The 23,339-nt window shown below is 33.4% G+C and overlaps 1 protein-coding gene across 1 annotated transcript in view; it reads left to right on the top strand.

Annotated features, from left to right (window-relative positions):
• Window positions 1-22,419, top strand: part of LOC122719528 (hemicentin-2-like) — a 41,782-nt gene extending 19,363 nt beyond the window's left edge. The window contains exons 2-9 of the mRNA XM_043945437.1: window positions 11,071-11,415; window positions 12,694-13,005; window positions 13,487-13,638; window positions 13,736-13,877; window positions 14,992-15,285; window positions 15,492-15,881; window positions 16,761-17,078; window positions 21,340-22,419. Coding sequence (XP_043801372.1) covers window positions 11,071-11,415; window positions 12,694-13,005; window positions 13,487-13,638; window positions 13,736-13,877; window positions 14,992-15,285; window positions 15,492-15,881; window positions 16,761-17,078; window positions 21,340-21,896 — 2,510 coding nt within the window. The 3' untranslated portion in view covers window positions 21,897-22,419. The remainder of the gene's footprint in view (window positions 1-11,070; window positions 11,416-12,693; window positions 13,006-13,486; window positions 13,639-13,735; window positions 13,878-14,991; window positions 15,286-15,491; window positions 15,882-16,760; window positions 17,079-21,339) is intronic.
• The last annotated feature ends 920 nt before the right edge of the window (window positions 22,420-23,339 follow it).

Here is a 23,339-nt window from a genome sequence, read left to right as displayed (position 1 = left end):
AACTAACACAGTTAAAAATACATGCAAAGAGAAAAGAATAAAAGAGAATCTTGCAAATAAACATAACCCAAATTATAAGGTTATATAAGATTAATTATTTAATTAAAATATTTTTATTAATTTATTTTTATGTATTTATAATTAAATTTCTTTCGTTCTCAGAATTTTTTTATCACGAACATTGGATATCAATATATTAAAAGCTGAAATAATGAAAATGTAATATAAAACTTTTATTGTAAAGTTTTTAAAAGAACAAATTTTATTTCCTTTATTTTATATTTATCACAGTATTTTCACAAAAGTATTGCTTCATATAAACATGATTCGTACCTCGTTTGCAACCATTTTATTTTCTACACGTATTCTGTATATTTTCATTTCTAGAAATATCCTCTTATTTTCATATATAACTTCTTTATCCTATTTTACACTGCATACTCGTTCTTATATTTTATTTTTCATGTATCTCTTATTTTTATCGTTGTCCTATCAGCTTTCCTCTGCTTCTTCCCATAATTCTTCCTCTTTATCACTATCTTTTCTTATTATCCTCCTTGTTTCTTTTAGTTTTATAGAAATATTTTCGACTTATTTTTTCTTCCTTTATGTCACAGTTTTTCTCCTTTCTTTCTTATCTTCTTTTTAATTTTTAAGGTTTCTTTTATTTTTTTCCCTTTTATTTTATTTTTATTTTTTTCATTGTTTTTTTTTGAGATTTTATATCGTACCTCTTGTATTTTTAACTTTTTTCTCTCTAATATTTTTTCCTATCTTTTCTTTTCTTTATCAAATTTGTTTTTTCTCTTATTTCTATTTTTTAAATTTTTCTATTTTCGTTTGTCCAGATATTTTGGTTTCGATTTCTCTTTCACAATATTAATCTTTGTCAAAAAATTAGAAGAAAAAATATTTCAATTCTGAAAGTTATCAAACGATAGTAACTTATTATTACAAAAGTAAGGGAAAAAACAAACACTCGTATTTTCTTATTTTTCATAAATTAAATTTTACGAAATCAGAATTACGTTAATTATATCTATTTTAATAAAATTTAAATAAAAAATTATTAAATATTTTTTTTATATAATAGGTTTTACAATTTGTTGGAGCAAATAATATATTTTTTTTTAAACATATATAAAATTATAAAATTCTATTCAAGAGATTCGAGAACTTATTAAAAGTCTATCTTCTCCTATCCATCTTATTTTCTTCGAGATATTTGAAATCATAGGTTAAAATCGAACACGCTATATACATCTTCTATCTCTCTTCTTCGATACTCTTCCTCTCTCGCCATTTTTGGTCCCCGCTCCCCTCTCCATTTTCCATTTGCCGCACTGTCTCCATCGTTTGTTATCCAGTTCCTTGAATGGGCGCATATTCTAGTAGTACACTCAAGCATTGGCGTACCTTACGATAGAGGGAGCATATGTAGGGACAAACATGGTTTCACATATCGTAAGTAGTACGACTATTGCATTAGGCAAACGAGCGCGAATACGTGCAACGTGTAATGTCTTGGAATAAGGGGATCGTATGATTCAAATTGACAATTTGAGCCCCTTATATCATCTCTCATGGCTTTAAGCAGATACACGCCGGTTTATCGCCGACAAATGGGATACTGTTATTTACTTATGCATAATTTCACCGAATTCTCGGAGTGCAAAGTGCAATATCTACGCTGAAAAGCTGAACAAGAATCAATTCTTGATTTGAATTTCAAAGATGAATATCATTGTGGATGTATTGAATGTAATAGATAATTAAATAAAAAATCATGAATTTTTATAAATACAAGACTGAAAAGTTAAGTAGAGAGTTAAGTAGAAATAGAACTTTGGATATATATATATAAAAATAAGTTAATGCTTAATTAATTAATCTCTTACGCTAATAAAAAATTTAATATCTTATTCTCAATGCTATTATTACAAAAGGAAAAAAACAATTAAGAATAATTTGTTTACAATTCAATTTATCAATCGTGAGTAGCATTTAGACTAGTTGTTGATTTGTCACTTAGCCTAAATCGCTAATACATCATTGTACACCGTATACTATCCTCTCTAACCCCTTGTTCACGCGTTGTTTATCCAGCAACCCTCTATGTTCATCCCTTATCACAGATCCAACCGTCTCAGTTGTGGACATTTCTATCCAATCGTAAGCATATCCGGAGATAATGTAAGAATATTTACAAGAAGAAAGATGATCATTTATGCATCGTTTGCATTGGAATGATATAAAGCTTTTTCCTCCTTTCACGATTGTTTGGAATCACAAAGGATTGAAAGATTAAACTGGTTAAACTGGATCATTTTTGATTAAAGTGATCAGATTTCGCATGAAGATACTTAAGTGTGATTGGAAAATAAACTGATGTGTCTTAATTTAATGATTTAATAAATATTCTCGTTGAAATGAAATTTACGTACGTTTCAAAATTTGGAAAATATATCAATCTCTTTTTCATAAACTGCAAAAAAAAAAAATCAAATCAAAAGTTTCTTTTATGAAACTTTTATTTCTTGAATTAGTCAATTATCATTTATCATTCTTTACCATCTTTTATTTATTCTGTAACTTCCTCATCTATATTTAATGAATCTTTAAAGCTTTAATTCAAATGTATATTTAAATTGCTAATTGAAAAAATAAATTTTAAAATTTATAAGTTACGATTAAAAGTAGATCTATACAATTAAACATCGATGATTGAGGCGTATATAACTTTGACAAAACTTTACACAATTATTTATTAACATCCTTCCTCTTTCAATATATTATTCCATCTTTCGTAACAGAACAAACATTTCTCCTGAAAAGTAATCCGCTCCCGTTTTTATTTCAAGCATTCCAACCCCATAACTTGGAATTTTTTACAAGGGAAGCCTCGTGAAACTGGAGTATCGCCGATGAAAATCCTACAATACAAAATATCAAACAGCACCAACATCTCTCTCTCTCTCGCCTATTTTTCTCCCATCAACATTTTATGCATGTTTATACGTCCTATCCCGAGGCTAGGGCGCAGAGAAGTGGAGGAAGGCCGACTAAAAATTGCCGACTGTGCAAGGGAGGTAATATGAAATTGTGTATCGCGATACCCTATAAAAGGGTAGCCTGTAAGTCTTTCGATCCGAAGTTGGAAACGGTGTATGCAGGCCGCCGCGCGCATAATGGCGGCGTGTAACGCGAGAAAGAGCTAGCGCGCTTGATGCGGCGTAAAATCCAATTGTAACGGGGATGAAACTGGAGGAGAGAGGGGTGAGCACAGGGAAAAATGTGTCATACGTCGAAACGGGCCTGGTTATTCTCTCCTCCCTCCCTCCCTCCCTCCCTCCCTCGTCCGCTTTTACAATTCTAACCTAAAAGCCTTAAAGTTGATTCGTTCGTTTTTCATCACCGAAGGATCTCGGTTATCGCTGCCTCTACTATTGGGTGCACCGACTTCTACTTTCGGGCATCGACCCCTTTTTACGCCTTCGGGATGGAAATTACTCTGAAATTTTCGCGATCCAAAGTGGCGAGCCCACTTTATTTGACTTTCCTTTTAAATCGGCTATCGGCCGTGCTCCGTTTCCCGTTCCAAGCAAGCGTGCGGGTTATACCGTATACCGATTGTTGACAATTTACTCGAGCTCGATGAATAGGAGAGGTGTGTAGGAACGTACGATGAAAAGGGGAAGTCGAGTAGATCTTTGAGAGATTTTGGTATGTAGCGTTTAATGAACGTACCGAGTGGGGGCAACGTACTTTTTTCTTTATTGAATAATTTTTTGATAAAGTCGCATTAATATTTTAATTAAACGCAACGACGTCGATATTCACTTTTATTTAAAAATAAGAGGAATAATGGACAGAATTCTTTATAAAATATAGTGAAATACAAATGAATAAATTTATGAGTAAATTTCACTGTATGTTTGTAACGACACACATTCTTATTAAAAAGTCTTAAGATACTTTATGTTTTTAATAATAATTTTAATATTATATATTTGAATTATATTAACTTCATGTAGCTTTTTTATTAGTAAAGTAGTCTGCAAAGTAGTCTTCAGGATCTTAACTTTATTTATATGTTCATGAATCATAACAATATGCCAATATGGAATAAGATAAGAAAATTTGAGAATATAAATATGTTGATTCACAATTTACAGATATGAATGTTTTATTCAAATGGAAGGGAAACTTTTTAGACGTCTGTTATGAAAAAGAAAATAAAGTTTTGATAGATATATCATATAATATTTTGTAGATGTATCCTTTCCTACTAAATTATACTCGTTGTTAATTGAATATGAAATTACATTTTATATTTTTTCTAAAGGTTCTATTTTTATGTTTTTCAATTATTTAATCTTTTTCATAAAGAATTATTATTACATTTAGGATTTGCATTATTACATTAGAATTGCAATTATATATACTCAAATACATTTTTAATAAGAATATATCCCTAAGATGACTAGCGTTTCTTTAACTTGAATTTTCGTTTATATTACACACAAGATGTTAAAACTTTTATGAGAAAGTGTGTCGTGAAGTTGCATTTCCAAACGCAATCCATTTATATAATGTAGGTTATGTGGAAAATAATGTGCAACTTTCTTTTAAAGAAATTTTAACTCGTAATGTTTTTGAAAAATTCTATACTTTTTATTCGAAATTCTTTATGATAAGTGGCATACAAGCTGCATTCATTCTTTCAGAGTAGTGAATTCTTTGAGAGTAGTACGTTAAGTGACTTTACAATATTCCATTTTATAAAATTAATAAAAAATTTTTAAAGCATAACAATTTCTGATAGTTACGAAAAAGAAAAAAAAGAAAACGAAGAAACATTTTTATCACAAGAGAAAATTTAAAGAAATCGAGTGTATTTCCCGATGAAACAGGATGAAACAGCGACACAATCGTTCAAAACTGAAAATCTTTTTATATCCGAATAATTTTTTAAGTAAAATAAATTTTGAATACGCATGAGATGGAATATATGGATGTTTTATGGATATTACATCACTTTAATATTTATATATGATGCTTAACTGAAATGGAAGTTATAAAGAGAATACGAAAACATAAGGATAATCCGTACGAATAACGTATTCCTCTTTCGATTGGAAATTGAAATGTAAAAAAAATCGCATTTTACATTAATAAAAAAAGTATAATTCCTTCCATTCTTAACACCAATAGAACGCAATATCAAATTTCAAAGATACCATCTTAGATTCTTTATGCAATATCAAACCAATCATTCCTTAAACCCGATATTTCACTTCATCCACTTTACTCTTATCCTTCTCACTCTTAAAAACGTAGAATAAACGCAGAACATCGATTTCTTAACAATTTCTTCGACACCTTTCCAATCATATTTAAAACAAAATTCATAATACACGCCAAGCCTTAATTCCAAACCTCTCAACTCGATCTCTTATTCTCCTCTCCACGAGTAATTTTGTCAAGATCCCGCCATTTCTCGACGCGTATTTGCCGTGGCGACGTTGTTTTCCAGGTGTGTCGTTGGGGGTTGTTACCGCGTTTGCACAAATTGTGCTGTTTACACACATAACCGTCTCTCCACCACCTGGAACCAAGCGTCACCGCCCCGTTTAAACGATAACAATCGCAAGAACGCGAGCGCCTTTTGCAATCCATGGGAATTCCGATGGAATCGCTGGACGTGTTCTACGGGAATTCTCACGAATTTGCGATATCCATGGTGTAACTGCTCGTTATCGGGTCACAGAGGCCACGGTTGTTCTTGTTCCTGGGGACGTGATTCGATATCGCGACGTGTTTTTACGGGGCTCGTGTCCCGGAGACACGAAATTCAACAGCAATGGTAACGATATGAAATATGGATGCGGTTTCGAGCCGTGTCGAAAAGGAGCTGTTTTAAATGTGATATTTTAACGTCGCGTGAAAGAATGATGGGTTATTGTTATTTTTTTTTTTTTCGTTTCAATTTTTATTGTGTTTCATTCGTTTCATTATGTGTTTGGGTTTTGTGTGCAGTGTATAGTTTTCGTGAATCGTTTCCTTTTTTTTTTTCTTTTTTTCNTTTTTTTTTTTTTTTTTTTGAGAATTAAAAGTTGCATGAATTTTTGGGATATTGGGGATTATATGTAACGCAATATTTGATGGGATTCGATTTTCGCGAATCCTTCGATTTTAGAAAAGCCAATTCGTTGTACATACAATTGGTATTGTGAAAAAGTTGCATTATATTTTTTTCATCATTTTTGTTCGTTTTTAAAATCGGAAATTCATATTTATAACTTTAATACATTATATTGTACTATAAAATGTTAAAAACAGAAGGTATTTACTCGAAATCTGTATCATTCAAAAAAGAAAAATATTCATTTCTATTTTTCATTCTTCTTTTTTTAATTTTATTTCAAAGATTTATAATATATTAATATTAATCCTAATACGTGACAATATTGAAAACTAAATGCTTGATTTGTACTACTTTTTCTTTTATAACCTCTCATTAAAATTATACTAATTAAAAAAAAAAAAAAAAAAAAAAAAGAAGAAAAATCAATGAAATATTCTTTCTTTATTCCCTCTCTGTTTATTATATTTTGCTTGTTAAATTCTCGAAACACAGACAAGGGGAAAAAAATCCTATTTATATTCTTCTATTCATTTATGTCAAGTCACATTTCGTTTCTTCGCAAGCATTGTTGTCGACAACTCCCTAATTCCATTCGAAGTTCTCTCGAAATCCGATCAGGTCGATTTGCATTTCCCTCCTCCGAATAAGATCACAACCCTATCCTGCGCACTGTGCCGCCTCTCGCGACGGTTTGCGCCTGTTGAAATCCTCGCACGTGGACTTGTACATACACAAAAGCGGATAATGCGATGCATTACCGATCCGCGACACGGGGTCGCGTTTGCTTTGAATAATTACCCGAGATACGGCGTTGTAGCCGGATACGCCCTGAGATCTATGCGACTCCCTCAAGTAAACGTTCCAATCTATCCAAATACGCGTGTCGAATCCGTGAACTATTCGACCGTATTTGCACGTCGACATATGTCACGCTGATAAGACGGTGACCGGGTCTGCTTGTTTGCGGATTTATCCGATTTCCTCGAATGATAGAAATTGCTTGTGTATCGATGACACTTTTGATAGAGAGGATGCGTGATCCTTGGACGAGAAAGGAGACAACGAGATGGAGATTTATATGGAAAAGGATGAAGGATGAAGAAGGAGGAAAAAAGTATTGTTTTTTTCTTAGAGTTTTTTTAAGGAAATTGAGAATTTGTCGAATAATTCGTGAATTGAGGGAAATAAGATTAATTTGAAATGTATTCAAATTATACACGAATTATTTCGCTATTTTTTTTTCCTTCGTCTTATTGTATTGTCAATCCTGTGTGTGTGCGTGTGTGTGTGTCTCATATATATATGAAGCTATGTGAGACTATTGAGTCATAATTTTGCAAACTCTCTGATACAACACGGTATGGAATATATTCTATATCATATAAATTCACGTTATATGGGTCACTGGAAAAATATGATACATTCTTAAACACCATGTATATTCCATGTTATACGTGTCCTTCGATGCTATGTTATACGAACATTGCCGTATTTCTTGGGTATATGGATCTTATATGGATCTTATGAATGTATGTTAAAGAAATCCTTATTATACGAAGATCTATAGCATCTTTCTATAAATAATTTAGTAGGATATAATTAAATATATATTTATTTTGTAAAATTAATCATTAAGTATCTTCTTGAATTCTTTATAATCTTATTCCATTGTTATCTGTAATTAATTAGGATTAGAATAAGATAAAATTACTCCAAAATCTTTGGATTGCGCCAAATTCAACATTATTATTTTTCAAGAACGTATGTTAATTTAAAATATCATTTTTCAGAATTTCTTCCAAAGTAACTATGAAACTTTCCATATTAACTTTTCTATTTGCCTATGTTTTTAGAAAATTCAATATCTTTATCGTATTCGGAGAAAAAAACATATTAAATGAATAAGACAATTGACTGGTCGAATGGTGATCAATAATTTTCTTTACGTTTCTTCCTCAAAAAACTTTAAACTTTGAACCATCGATTAAATCATTTATTGATCGTTTTCATGCATTTGCGGCTTGGTTTATCGATTCGTTTGATTTACATGAACATATTACGTAGATTATTTAGCGTTTGACGATGTTCTGTATTTGTCGAGACAATATTACTTGGTACCATTGCTAACAGGTGTTTGTTTTGTTCGGACGAGAATTAGATTGGATCCAATAATTGGATATCTTGTGTTCCATGTTGTCTGCGGATAATATTCTAGTTTGCCGAGTTTGTTAAATAATGATTCAATGGATAAATATAATAGGCTATAAATATATGTATCATAAATATATATGAAGTAGATGTTTTGTGAGTAATGAACGTTTTTTCGATGATTTGAAAAGAAGATGGTTTAGAGGCTAAAATTTAAGAATAATTTGATATACAGAAGTATAATGTTTTATATTTTATAGATATAATATGTTCTGTGTATAAGAAATTATTTTATAATCCTATCAGTTTCTGTATAGACCATTGGATATATGTATAGAAAAATAATATTCAGAATAATAATAGAGAATGATGATAATATCATTGTTTAGCTTTGCAATCTCTAATCAATCTCTAATTAATGTGTTTCTGCTTTTCAATCCTTATTTGCTTATAACGAATTATATTTATTGATTATCAGATCCGTATAAACCAAATTTAATTACGCTTAATTACTAATGATTGAATATGCATGTCAATTATATCAACAACATAACGATACGTTGCTATTTCTATAATAAAATTTTGATTTCATTAAATTTTAATTAATTAAACATTTATTATTCATTCTTAAATATAAATAATTGATCTAGAAAAGATTTGTTTTCAAATGATAGAATATATTGTAATGATATATATATACATAGTTGTAAAATTGGTTATATACAAAATTTTCCAATTAATACAAAATATAAATGACACAACAGAAATGTTCAAATTTATTATTAGATGCAACTGAGAAGCTTAAACGATAATTAATATCCTCTGACATGTATTTTCCAGAGTAATATTAATCATTGTACTAAATTCTGCTCGCAAAGATAAAATTAGATACCTATACGAAGTTGGATTTAGTATCAAGATTGGATTAAAGTCGCATTTTAAATAGGAATTTTAATATATATTTATTCTTCGTAATATAAAATTTCGTGTCAAAGATTATATTACAAAATTTATTGTTACATTAGCATACTTTTCCTTAAAATGAATGTCAAAAATAAAGTCCTAGATACTGATCCTAGATACGTGATTAATTTTAAAAATTGGTTCATACAAATCGGTTAATAATTAATAATTAAACTACTTAATAATTATTCTCTGACTTGATTCTAAGTAAAAGTATCCATTTACTCCATTCCTCAAAATTCTTCCAAATGCCAAAATATAACAAAATAACAAATTTCTTTACGTCGCAAAGCAAACGACACTTTTTAAATTTCGACAACCTCGAAGAACCATCCAGCAAACATTCCATCGTTATCGAAACTTCACCTCTCCCCAAACTGCTCAAGGCTTTCCATTTCCTTGTCAGTTTCTTGCTTGTCGTGCGCTCGGTTCCACGACGGAAAGAGCAACGAAAAAAGCGATGGACATTCATGCAGCAAATCGATAAGGCAGCGCGTGATTAATCTCCGCGTGCAAACCAATTTCCCGAGTCATCGTTGTATCTAAGGTCGGGCGAGGGAAAGGATAACGAGCAAGGGGTGGCGAGGTGGCGAAACGATGGATGAGGTGGCTATGAAAGCCAATGGAATCGCGACAACTACGTGGACCGGGAGGCATAAATCGGCAAGTAGATCGATTAATTGCCCTCTCCTCCCATTCCTACACGGAACGCGCGCCCTGTTTTGTTTCTCAACCAACTTTTGTTTCTCGGCCAATTTGCAGTAACTTGGTGGCTGTTGGTCAGTGACTGACTGGAAAACTGGAAATTTGCGGTTGCGGTAAGAAAATATAGAGGAGGGGGAGAAGTGGCCTGGATACGTTCCTGGCTGGAAGTTGAATTAGGAAGAAAATCTATGAAGCGGCAGTGGCTCGTGGTTTTACCCGGGGAGAAGAAGGATAGTTTTTAATCGTGGTCGAGATTTAATTGCAGTTGTTCCTTTTTTTTCCCCTTTGAAAAGGATTCTTCTTTTTCTCTCAACTTGAGATCGAGTGAGAATTAAAATTAATGCAAAGTATTAAGGTCAAAAAAAGGAAAAGGAAAAAAGGATATTAGAGGGGTGAATGGAATATCTATTTTTTATCTTATGACTTATAATATGTTCTTCACTCTGTACTTTGGTAATGCAAAAGCAACGAGGCTCGTATTAATATTCATCACTATTCGCCTTTGTCGATATATATCCAGAGCCAGAGATCGATTCATAAAATTTCACGCGAGATATATAAGATCCTTTCCATCGAGTCGCAGAATTTTATCGTTCTATTATAATATTTTCCAAGATTCACCTATGCATAAAATAAAAATCCGATTACGGTGTTCAACGAGATCCCCGTGAAAAACGAGTGAAAATCATTTACTTTTTCCCCCCTCTGCATTATTACATCTTCGCCCCAACGACGAAGCGAACGACAAATGACAAGAACTAAATCATCCCCTATAACCGAGTGGAAACAACATCGGCAAAGGGGATGGACTCTTCACCGCCCCTCGGCCTCGAGCTTAAAACGCGGAACGAAAGAATTAAAAAACATCAAACAAAGAGGGTCGTTGAAATCCCACTGTGTACATGGATAAGAGTTTTCCGGAGGAGGAGAGGTAGCTTTCAACGCGATGGCCATAACTTGGAACTTCGTTGAAAGCGTTGTTAATAAAGGATCCATTAGATATTCGGATACACGCCGTTTTTGAAAAATCACCTTTAATCGCGTGTTTCTTTGAAAACAGCGACGCGTTCGGCGTTGGACGAATAATATTTCGGGTAATTTTTCAGTACCGATGCTGGATGTGTCGGCGGTGGCTGGTTTCAAAGCTCAAATACCTTGCGACATCGATCCGGTGAGCAGGAGCGAGGTGGTGAGCATGGTTTTTTGGTACAAAGACGAGAGGGGCGGCGAGCCGATATACAGCCTGGACGCTCGCGGCAAATCGATAGCTCAGGCGAAGCTTTGGTCAGATCCATACGTGTTCGGTGAAAGGGCGACCATGAGGACGAGCGTAGAACCCGCGAAATTGGAGATCGATCCCCTCGAGGCGGCCGACGTGGGGGTGTACAGGTGCAGGGTGGATTACAAAAATAGTCCAACCAGAAATCAGAAGGTTAACCTCACGGTGATAGGTGAGTACGCCCTACCTTTATATTTTTCTCTTTCTTTCACTCACCCTCATCCCTCTTCCCTAGATAATCAATCGCGATTAATTGCTTTCGTTCTGGAATTTGATGGCATTTGGACTGGGTTATCGTCGCTTTTAATTCCCAACTTTTTATTTTTTTTTAAAAGAATCTCCTTTTGGATTCTTTTTTCGAAGCGATGTGTGATGAGGTTCGGTTTTGATACCTGTGATTAAAACTTTTGTAATCTATTGTAATATTGGAAAAGAAATTACATTCTTTATTATCTCGGTGGGAAGTAAGTGATGGATTGCGTAGAGATGTAGGGAGTATTTACTTTAGATTTAAATCCAGAAAAAAAGATTGATTAATCTTTGACCGATTACATTCTAAGAAAAAAAGAGAAATATATCCATAACGAAATTGTTATGATAAAATATAAAAAAGTAATGAAATTAAATTGTTGTTTAATCTATATTAAAAATTTCTTTTTTCCATAAGAAAATATAAAAAGTTAACATAATAGAGTTTGTCGTAGAATATTGAATATTAAATTTTGATATTTCAATTTTCAATTAAAAAAATATTATTTCTGTTCTTTTATCATTATGAAATTAAAGTTATAAAATAGAGAGAAATTTTGTTCTTCGTTTTGTTCATGGTGGCACAGATTTTCTTTCAAAATTAACGATAAAACACGGTGCAATGGTATTATAAATGCATGGGACAGGATAATCTTTAGTTAACTGTAGAACAAATCGTGTTATTTTAACTCATTACATTATGAATTTCTTGTTACATTTGTCCAACGTGATTTCAAATTAATTAATTGTGCAAGCTTAACATGAATCATGATATTTTCTTGCTGTTCTAGAGATTAAAAAATTGTACGTGTATGTTTTTTAAGTGGCATCATTCCCAACAGTTTTATCATGAGAGCACGCAGTGTGCGCTTAAACAAAATTTGCCTCTAATTTAACATTGCTTTGTGACGATTATTTATAGCGTTTTACAATTAAGTAATTACAATTTATCTTTCTAACACAAGATATGGTGAATTTTACAACTCCTTGCTTTTTGAACGAGATACAAGATTTGAAACAGATACAATATTTTATCTAATACGAATAGATAAAGTATAGCATCGAACAGATATAAATTATTATTACCGAAAATAAATTTTTTTCGCGAGAAAATATCGTGCGCGTCAAGTTTTATCAAAAGATTTAAAAGAAAAGTAAATATCCATGTTATATGACGTACATAAATCCACTCTTACGACAGTGCCACCAAACAAACCTGTGATTTACACCGGCGCCGGTAGAAGTTTGGCCAAGATATTACAGCCCTTCAACGAGGGTAGCGAATTGTCCTTATTGTGCGAGGTAATCGGGGGTTCACCACCACCGAAAGTCACGTGGCATTTCAATGGGGCGATGGACGACACTTACACGTTGGAGCATGGTGATATCACGATAAATCGTCTCGATATCTCGAACGTCACCAGGAAGTTTCTCAGGACTAGGCTAATTTGCCGGGCGAGCAACACGCATCTCGTGCCTCCTCTCACTTCCGAGATTATTTTGGATATTAATTGTGAGTGAGAAACTGTTTCAACTTGTCAAACCTCTCCTACCGAATGTTTACTTCTCGTTAAAGGGAAGGGAACAACAACTTAATCTCAGTTTAGAAGTTTCTTACTTTAATAAACTTTAATAAACTGCTGTGTTTATTGAAAACTTCGAGATGATGCGAATATTGCATATATTTTTATTTTTCTTCTTATATTTGCTCTCAGAGTTAAATATCTATAATAATCACATTTCTTAAGTTTTATATTTATGAAGAGCTTTTCAAGAAAGTGTTTGAAAATTCTAAAATTATCTTGCTTTCACAAAATATATGTTTCAAAATCGTGTGCTGTTTATTCGTTTTATTATTGTTGATATTCTGCATTTCACTGGAATTTAATAAAGAGTATTTTTGCGTAAAAAAAAATCGGAATTGGATTGTTTTTATATCCGAAACGTTACTTTTTTACTCTGGTATCGATTCAACGACACCCTTCGAATTCCAGTGAAACCGTTGCTAGTGAATATTACGAACAAAAGAGCCCACTTGTCGGCGTTAAAAACGTACGAAATTGAATGCACCAGTTCGGGTTCTAGGCCAGAGGCTGTGATCACCTGGTGGAAGGGAAACCACCAGGTCAAACATATGGCCAGAAATGTGAGTATAACATTTTTGAACTTACGATTGCCGTGTTCTATTTCCACGATGTTTACACGACAGATACGCGTGATCTTAGATTCTGAGTTCTTCGTAGTTTGCAGATCCGAACATTACGAGAAGTAGGCTGAGTTACGTACCCACCATGGAGGATGATGGGAAATATCTGACGTGTCGAGCAGAGAATCCAGTTGTACCTGATAGCGCCCTCGAAAATAGATGGCGATTATTAGTATATTGTAAGTGAAACAAAAAATTTTATTCTAATCTTTCGATCCTATAAATATTTAAGCAATTATTGTAAGCACAATGAATACTATAGAATCACAAAAGCATTTCATTTTAGATTAATATGATTATTTATTTAACAATTCGCTAAAATTAAAATATAATATATAATACAAAATTTAACAATGATTCTCGTATTCTGTAACACTACATTGATTATCCAATTCAAATACAGAATTTCAAGAAGTGACAAAAAAGAACCTCGACTTTTTCTTGTAGAAAACATAAAAAGAAACAAAAATTTTGTCATCAAAATTCATTCAAGAGATAGGGAAAACCATGCCATTGAAGTTGCTTTTTGTTTTATCTCGATATCTCAATTCGTTACCGAGATATAAGGATTCAAAGCGTTTAAGAGATTAAGAATGAGCTCGCGACCTACATATTTTCCTGAAAATGCGTACTATGCGTCTTTCCATGAATCACGTCTGTCGCTTGTCTGCAGTTTGCGATAAGTCAGTGAGACGAAGTGCGAGCGAGAGATCCGAGTAAGCGACAAGGACGGAGATAATAAATAATCAAAAATTATCCTTTCCTTTACACGACGATATCTCGGGAACCGGAAGTCGTATCGAGATAAATCAAAAAGCGTTTTAAAGGGGAAGGTTCAACGCTTTTAACGATCTTTGATTCGTTGATTAAAAGTCATTATCTTCGAAGTTATAGCGGTTTAAATTTTCCCTAATTTTAATAGAGTTTAATCAAGTTTTAAAGCAGATTACGCGATAAATATGTTTATTTCTTGAAAAATATTGTTTTTTACGATCTTATTAATGTTACATTATGCAGACATTAAATTGATTTTTAATCTTTTGCTCGAAACAAGTTAGATCTTGATTAATTTAGACATCGATTAATAAAATCTTTATATTACAATTATAATATCATGCAATATGATATTATATATTTCATAGCATATTAAATTGATCATTATTCAAGTTATTTTTTCATTCAAATACCAATATTTTTTCATCAATTTTTATAATATTGATTTCATTTGTATTCACTTGAATTGTTATAATATAACATTTAGAAATATTGATTTATTGGGCACAAAATTCTCAGATTCACCAATAGTGACGATCAAGCTAGGTTTGAGTCTGAAAGCAAACGACATAAACGAAGGCGATGATGTCTATTTCGAATGCGACGTTCAAGCGAATCCGAAGGCGTACAAGCTGGTGTGGTACAAGGACGGAAAGGAGCTACATCAGAACATGACTGCTAGAATTTTTCTTCCCAGCGGGCAATCTTTGGTTTTGCGAAGCGTGACTAGAAATTCTGCGGGCGAATATTCTTGCATGGCTGTCAATGTCGAAGGGAAATCTACCAGCAGACCTGTAACGTTGGAAATAATGTGTGAGTACTTCTACCCTTTCCTCTTCTTAAAACAATATTCCTCTCTAAACAACATTGTGCATCGTTATTACATTTTCATTCTCTCAAAAATGCTTTTTCAATGCCTCCCAACTTCTCTTTGGGAAACAATTGTCATTCGATTCGAAACGCAAAAATAGTGAGCAAGTTAAACTTCGCGTCCATGACACGTCCACTTGAATTTTCAGACGCGCCTGTGTGCAAGGACGGGTCATCCACCCAAGTGGTCGGCGCCTTGAAGCACGAGACCATCTCCCTTGTGTGCGGTGTGCAGTCTAAACCGCCGCCCATCACTTTCCATTGGACCTTCAACAATTCCGGCGAGCTGATGAACGTGCCGTCCAACAGATTCACACCGGTGAAACCGCTCAGCCTAATCACCAGCCACTGGCACGGATCCAGGTTGAATTATACTCTGGCCAACGACATGGATTACGGGACGGTCGCGTGTTGGGCGAAAAATCGGATAGGGGTGCAAAAGACACCCTGCCTTTTTCAGATCATCGTCGCAGGGAAACCCTATCCCCTTCAGAACTGCACGGCCCTACAATCGACCGGCCCGTACGCGTATCGAATGGGTAAGTGATACTGGAACCCTTCTATCAACCTAAACGCGCCTAACTATGTCATTACGTATCCTCCGTATAGGATAGTATGATAGCTCACAACTCGATAGACCCGGCATTGTGTTCAACAGCTTGTTTCCCGGTATACCCTCGACCAAAGAGAGAGAGGGAGAGAGAGAGAGAGAGAGACAGAGAGAGAGAGAGAGACAAGGTGTTCGACCGTGCGTGAAAACGATCGTGAAATTAGGCGATCCCCTTTGGGGATCGATTACCGCACGCTCCGAGGGGTAGCCGGTTTTTCGTTACAGGAAAGTGACACTGGGGATGGGGGGATGTTTGGTGTTGGTGAGATGGCACGTTAAATGTTGTTAAAGGTTGCTTTTTAGGTTACTTTGTCTACGTTGAGAATGACATTTTCTTGCTCGTTTCATTCGTTCAGGCAAATTGAGGAAAGTTTAAATAGGGTAATATGAATCGTTCGTTTGAGAAATTATAATTATCGTTATTTATTATATACTTATACTTCAGGAATAATTTTAATTTTAGGTAATGTAAGATGTATCGTTGATCTCTGAGCGACGAAATTTGATATTTCTGAATAGCAAAAAGGAGAGATTAAATTTTGGAAATTAATAATTTTGTATATTGTATATCGAAATATTTCTTAAACGAATTCAAATTTGCAGAAGAAAACATAAATATAATATAAAGTATAAGAATAAAATGATTTTTGTTTTTCCTTAAAAAAGTATTTATCCAAAAAGGAAATATTTCTTCATCAATTATATATGAATCAATTAACCAACAATATTCTATAATACGATTATATTTCGAGTATAGTTTCGAGGATATCTTTCCTCGAGACTTCCATCACGTTTTTCTATGAAATAGGTCACGAGGACTTGAAGGCTACCGACTCGAGGGACGCGGACTGGTTGATCGTCAGATGTTCGGAAGGGTTTGACGGCGGTTTGCCCTTAACTAATTACGAGCTGGAGGTCTACAGCGAGGAGAACGTTTATCACGTCAATACCATCTACCTGAACCACACAGAGAGATCCGGCTCGTCCGGTCCTGTTTTTGAGGTTCCTGGCTTGGAGCCTGGCCGTAAATACAGGCTTCATCTCTACGCTGTCAATGCAAAGGGTCGAAGCGATCCCGTGGTTCTTGAACCGGTCACGCTTAAAGCAGTCGCGATGTACACAACCGGTAAGTTCCTCGAATGTCTATTTCTTAAATCGACATAAAAAATGTGGCGCATGCCTTTTTTTAGAGCCTTCTTATCTGTTGGAACTAATCGTTATTAGTTTATTGTATATTTGTTGGGCATAAAGCAATAACAAGAAGAACAAGTTTAATAGTAATTTATAAATTCTAAATAAGAGATATAAAATTGTAGAAAAGAAATTTATAATCTAGGTATGTGTGATCGATAATGTAATTGAACTGTGACTGTTTAAAATTTCTTATATATTTTTTAATACTTTTTTAATAAAATTCAAAGGGAACGAATATATTTTAACTAAATTACTAAAGTGTAATACAAGTATATTTGTTACTTTAATTAGTATAATATAGTAGTCTCTTTGTATATATAAAAATATTTAAAAATCAGTAGAATAAAAATTCGTTTTAATTAAATTATAATATAATACTTCTTTTAAATAATTTCGCGTTAAAAATTTCCTGTTTGTTGAAGATTAAAAGATTAAATTTCAAATGAAGATGAAAAAGATTAAAAACAAAATATCAAAAAGAAATATGAAATAGAAAAATCAATTATGATGTAACAGTATCAAATTATTTCTAATTCTTTTTATAAATATCAAATAACATATTATTTCTCATACTAATTACAAGTATTAGTATTCCAATTTCCTTGAAACATCACACACAGAACACAACACAGTCCAAACTTATAAACACTCCAAAAATATCAATAATCCATTTATATTTAGTATCAAATCAATTACCAATTATAATTTCTCTGAATCGTTACAAATTCATTTCCATTCTCGCAAAACTCAAGAGGCGAATATCATGACGAGGAATACAGAGAAAAAACCGTAGACATGAGGTTCTTTGCCAACAGGACACAATGTTTTTTTATGGATCTCAATTAGCCGGAATTGTATCACGAGTTCAACAACCCGTAACATTGCCTTCGCGTGGACTTGTCTTAGGGACAAGCAATTTTCATGATCGTAATTATACTTGTATCCGCGATAATTTCAACTCCCCCAGAGCCTTCGCCTTTTTCCTTTCCGTATGACACGTTTCTTCGTATACTCCTTTCCACGGAGGCTGAATTAAAATCCCATAAAGTCTTTTCCTCGCTGCTGTCTCATTCGAGGCGCATTTATCGCCTTTAATTTCCATCCTCATGATTTATTCATGTCGGCTCGTGGACGATCTCGGTTTGTGTGTGGAAATGCTTCTTTCCCCATGTACGTGTGTGCAAATGTCGCGTGTATATGTAATATATATATACGTGACACAGGTATTTGCAACACGAACCCATCTTTGGATCTCGGTTGTGTACGGATAATGCGGACCTGGACCACCTCCAACCCTGTCCCCAATCTTTGAGAACCTCTTCGAAACCGTTTCAACCGGTTTCGCCATGTCCTTGCCATTTCCTACTAACACGCATATTCCCATAAGGAATTGAAGATTTTATAATCGCATTGAAAATGGATTCGTTTGAATTAGAGTGTAGCATTAATGTAATTTGTTTATTATATATTTTTTTGAAATATCGTATTATAATCAAAATAATTTCTACGTAATCTTACCTGATGGAAATAAAATTTATCAGAATGATTAATAATATAATATTTCTGTAAGATAAATGAATCGAATAATATTACTTTGATGATAATATTCGAATTTGTCAAAATTTATCAAAATAGTAATATTTTTTTTATTATATTTGTCAACAAATAATATGAATTTATGATTATAATACATTCATGTTTCATTCAACAGATGCATCCATTTATAATGAAATGGATATTTAACAGATCCATTCGTAAGAATTGAGAATCCATAGTAGGTGGTTGTAAATATAACCATTATTTATGCTTATATCTTTCATTCATAATAATGAATTTTGTCACCGTAAAAATATACAAATTTTTCGAGGATACGTAACATTTTAAAAGACACAAAATATTATTTACAATTGAGATATATATACAAATATTCATTTTTCTCCAGAATTCAATTTATAATAGAACAATTCTAAAAGTTATCTCTATTGAAATATATAATATAGCCTTTAATTACATTATTTAAATATATTCAAACGATATAACTTAATTTTCACATATAATAATTACGTAGCAATAATATATATATTTTAATTATAAAAATTTATAGTATATATTACTATTCATTAATATTCATCGAGACTTTCATTATCTAAAAATATTTTAACGTAATTACGTAGAAGCTATGATTAAGAGAATGGAATGCACAATTTAATCACATAAAAGTCTCATTGAAAATGGAAACAAAAGTGTAATATTGACAAGAGTATTCTATAACGACTAAAGAGAAATGAGATAATATTTATTCAAGAAAGAAAAAATACACAATGAAATACTAATATAATTATTCTGATGAAACTTTGCAGATTTATAATCCATTTAACAATATCTTCTTTATTATTCCAATGAAAATCAAAATGAAATAATTAAAACACATTTTCTGAAATTTAGAAAAAATTATAAGAGTTAATATAAATAACACGTGAAATAGATTTTTAAAACTCTGTTTCTTTAAAAATACTTAAAAAATTACAAGATTTCGTATATTCTTCTGATAAAACATTTATACAATTCTTGTATAATCTGCATAACTAACTAATCTACTCAAATCAAATTTACAACATTAATTTAATATTTTCTTTTAATCAATCTAATCAATCTTCTTTTGATTCATCTTCATCATCTCCTTTTACAAACAAATGTATCACGTAGCTTGAAGTCACTTTATATGCAAAAACAACACTTGCGATTCTCAGCTTTTCTTCCCTGATCTCGTTTAAAGTTAAACCGGTGCATTAGAAGTATTTACCCTGATTACAAATTTCCTGTAAACGTTAGTTATATACAAATCAAATTATCCCGGTATATGTTTACCTCGCAATGGATACGTACACATCTGTACAGATGCGCGTAGAAAGGCGTATACGTACGAAACGTTCGTTTAGCTAACGAACCAAAGCGCTTTCTGAATGCCAAAGAGCCTCGTCGGCCATCGTCTTCCTCTTCCCTTTCTTAATCTTTGCTACCGAAAGTTCTTTACGTTTCCCTCGTGATCCGATAAATAAAGGAAAAAGAAAATCTCGTTTACCGGACACGTATAAGATACTCTTCAAGATACGTTGTCGTTCAAGGACAAGTCACGTTTCTATTTCGAAGGGAATTCTAATACGATCTTTTCTAATTGATAATTGACGATACAGTGTTTCACTTTGAAATATATTGCAAATGACATTTCAAATTAGCACGATGTTTTAAAATTCTAGTCATTTGGAATTTTTTCTTTTTATTTGATCAATTGTTTATTATCGGCTTTTCACAGATTTTATTTTATCTTGAAGATAATATTTACGTTTTATATTCTTTGAATAGAAATATTCTTCGTTATAGATTATTTATTTTTCCTCAATATTTTATATCCCTTTGTTCGAAGTAATAAATAAATAAAATCAGTCTTCTTCGTAATATAACATTAATAAGAATATTCTATCGTTGCTTATTTAAAAATACGTGTTATCAAAATATAGTATACGATATGATTCATGTAATATACACTTATCTCCGAATAAAAAAAATTGTAATAAAAATCTTTCAAGAAGTAAACGGTGATTTAATTAGCAAATAGTTCCAACTTCTCATTCGATTCAAATTATCAGTATCATAAAGAAGAAACTATCCTCAAATAAAAAGGAACGAGTGAGAGAGAAAGAGAGAGAGAGATAGAAGAAAAAAACAGAAAAAAAAAAAGAAAAACAACGAACGTGAAATTCCAATTCCGGCCGAAAAACTTTCCGGAAGCGTAGCTAATTAAGTCGCCGGATCTCCATTACAAAATCCACCGAGTCTGGTCGAACGAGTCTTAATTACATTTCTAATTGCGCGAACGTAGCTGCAGCTTGGCGGGATGAAATTTCGAAACTGGCCGCGGTTCAATAACGAAATTCAATTATCCCCGCGAAACCCCTGCCGAAGTTACGTATCTGGGGCGACATCTATGCGGGCCGGCCGATCGGTGAGAGAAAGAAGGGCGCAAAAAGTGCGCGTTGACTCGAACGGCGGGGCACGTTAACGATCGTCAGCGATTTTAAAAGCCTCGTTAGCAACCCTTGGCGCAACATCAGTATATCCCCACGGGGCTGTGTCCCCTCGCGCGATAACGATATCGTCTTCCACGTTTGAGTCACGTTTCCTTCTGTCCCCAGATCGCGGAACATCCGACGACAGCTCGGATTACAGCCTTCTGGTGGCGTGTTTCGCCGGCGGCATAACGGCCGTGTGCATCCTGATCGTGGGCATCACTCTGACCCTGTATCGTCGCAGCCATCCGATGCAACCGATCAAGGCCCACACGGAAGTGGCGCAGTACGGTGGTGGGGCCAAGGAGGACAGGGGGATGACGGGGGTGGCCCCGTTGAGCAAAGAGTCGAGGGACGAGGCGAAGGGTGAGGTGGTGGGGAACGATGTGACCGACGAGGATCCGGACGTGATTCCAAGCAAGATGGACAAGAGGCCGGATATATTCGAGCCGGGTTACGAGGCCGTGAAATCGGAGAGGACGAAAGATTTCGATCATTTGGAGGAGTTGGATTATCCGTCTCCCTCGCCCGTGCTGCATACGAAAGATTCGTGGATATATCCGAACGGGTACGTGAAGAAAGTGGAGAGAAGCTTGAGCCCGTTACGGCCGAGCACGCTCCCGGTTCATCGTAGCCACGATATTTACACGAGAAGTTCTCGCGTCCAGGAAAGCTGTATATAGATGGCTCCTAGGGGGTGGTTTATCGACGATCGTGGCGTTACGACTGATGTTGACCAAACTAAGAGGCCACGATTCGTTTTCAAGTATTGGATTGGTATCTCGTTCGAACAGTTATTAGTTTTCGATCGTCTTCACGCTTGAATGATCGGTTTCGATGATTATCGTATTCCTTTGGGGGGAGGGGGGAAGGTAGGTATTGGAATAAACATCGTGAATTTAATCCTCTGTAACGATAAACGTCGCGTGATTCGAAACTCGTATTCACGTGTGTATTTTGTAAGGTTTATTTATTCGTTTTATTGTACGTTGATTTTATTATCGAGTTACGTTATTGCGTATAAAATGGCCAACTTCGAAAATTATTCAAAAATTATTCTAGTGGCTTGTTGAATAGTTATTAAAATGAAACATAAATGAATCCGACTGGTTTTTAAATTCAGATTTTGATATAGTACGGTGAAAGCTGCTTGTCATGTTAATACGGCTTTTGGGGAAAAAAAAAAATGAATAAAACTAGTGTGAAAAATTTAAATTGAAAGATCGAAAATGTAAAAAAATTATATATAACGAAAAGTTATTATAATTATAATCTCGTTTCATAATGGTTAAGTGTAACGAAACTGTTTAATCATATTTTAATATTATTTTTAATAAAGTTATAAATGTTGCAGGTTTTGTTAAAAGTTGAGCTATTTTATCTACAGATATTTATTATTTTATATCCGGTTAATAAAAAATCAGGAAGCAAAAATAATTCGGGAGCAGCAGCTTTAATTAGACAATATGTATATCTATTTTAACCTGTTTCAATCTATATCAATTTATCATAACTCATTTTATAATATTTATGCTTTAAAGTTAAAATGAAAATTTCAATAAAATGAAACGTATATATATATTTTAATGGATCTTTCAGACAGAAATCGTAATTACTGAAATACTTTGATCATTTAATTTACGTCGAATCTTTTGATTGAAAATTTTTAAAAATTCATCAAAATAATTTTAGCATATGCTTCGGATTCATGATTGATCACGAGGCATCATCGTGGAACGGCATATATTCGATTCTATAATTTAATCATTTAATTTTCACGTATCAATTATCAAATAACCCTTCATAATAATTTCTAGGCTTCGATTCTCGGATTATAAAAATTAATAAACAATAATTTCTTTTCTCACGTAAAACGTTAGAGGGTTAAATAAAACGAATCGTTTGATGTTTAAGGACTGACATAAAATTTTATACAACACCTTATACACACACTTAAATGGAACAGAGAAACGACCGTGGCTCACAAATTCACTGTCCTGTCCGCGAAACTATGATTGATTCATGCCAAAAAACGCCAAGCATGACAAACAAAAGTTTTGTAAATAGACAATAAGTATCGTTAAGATTCCATCCTGAACTGTCTTGATCTTATTTTTCACCTAATT

The sequence above is a fragment of the Apis laboriosa genome, unplaced genomic scaffold (assembly GCF_014066325.1).
Source record: "Apis laboriosa isolate Shangri-la unplaced genomic scaffold, ASM1406632v1 scaffold81_cov154, whole genome shotgun sequence".
In the NCBI taxonomy this organism is placed as follows: Eukaryota; Metazoa; Arthropoda; class Insecta; order Hymenoptera; family Apidae; genus Apis; species Apis laboriosa.
The sequence above is the reverse complement of the archived record's forward strand: the minus strand, read 5'-3'. Positions and strand labels throughout refer to the sequence as shown.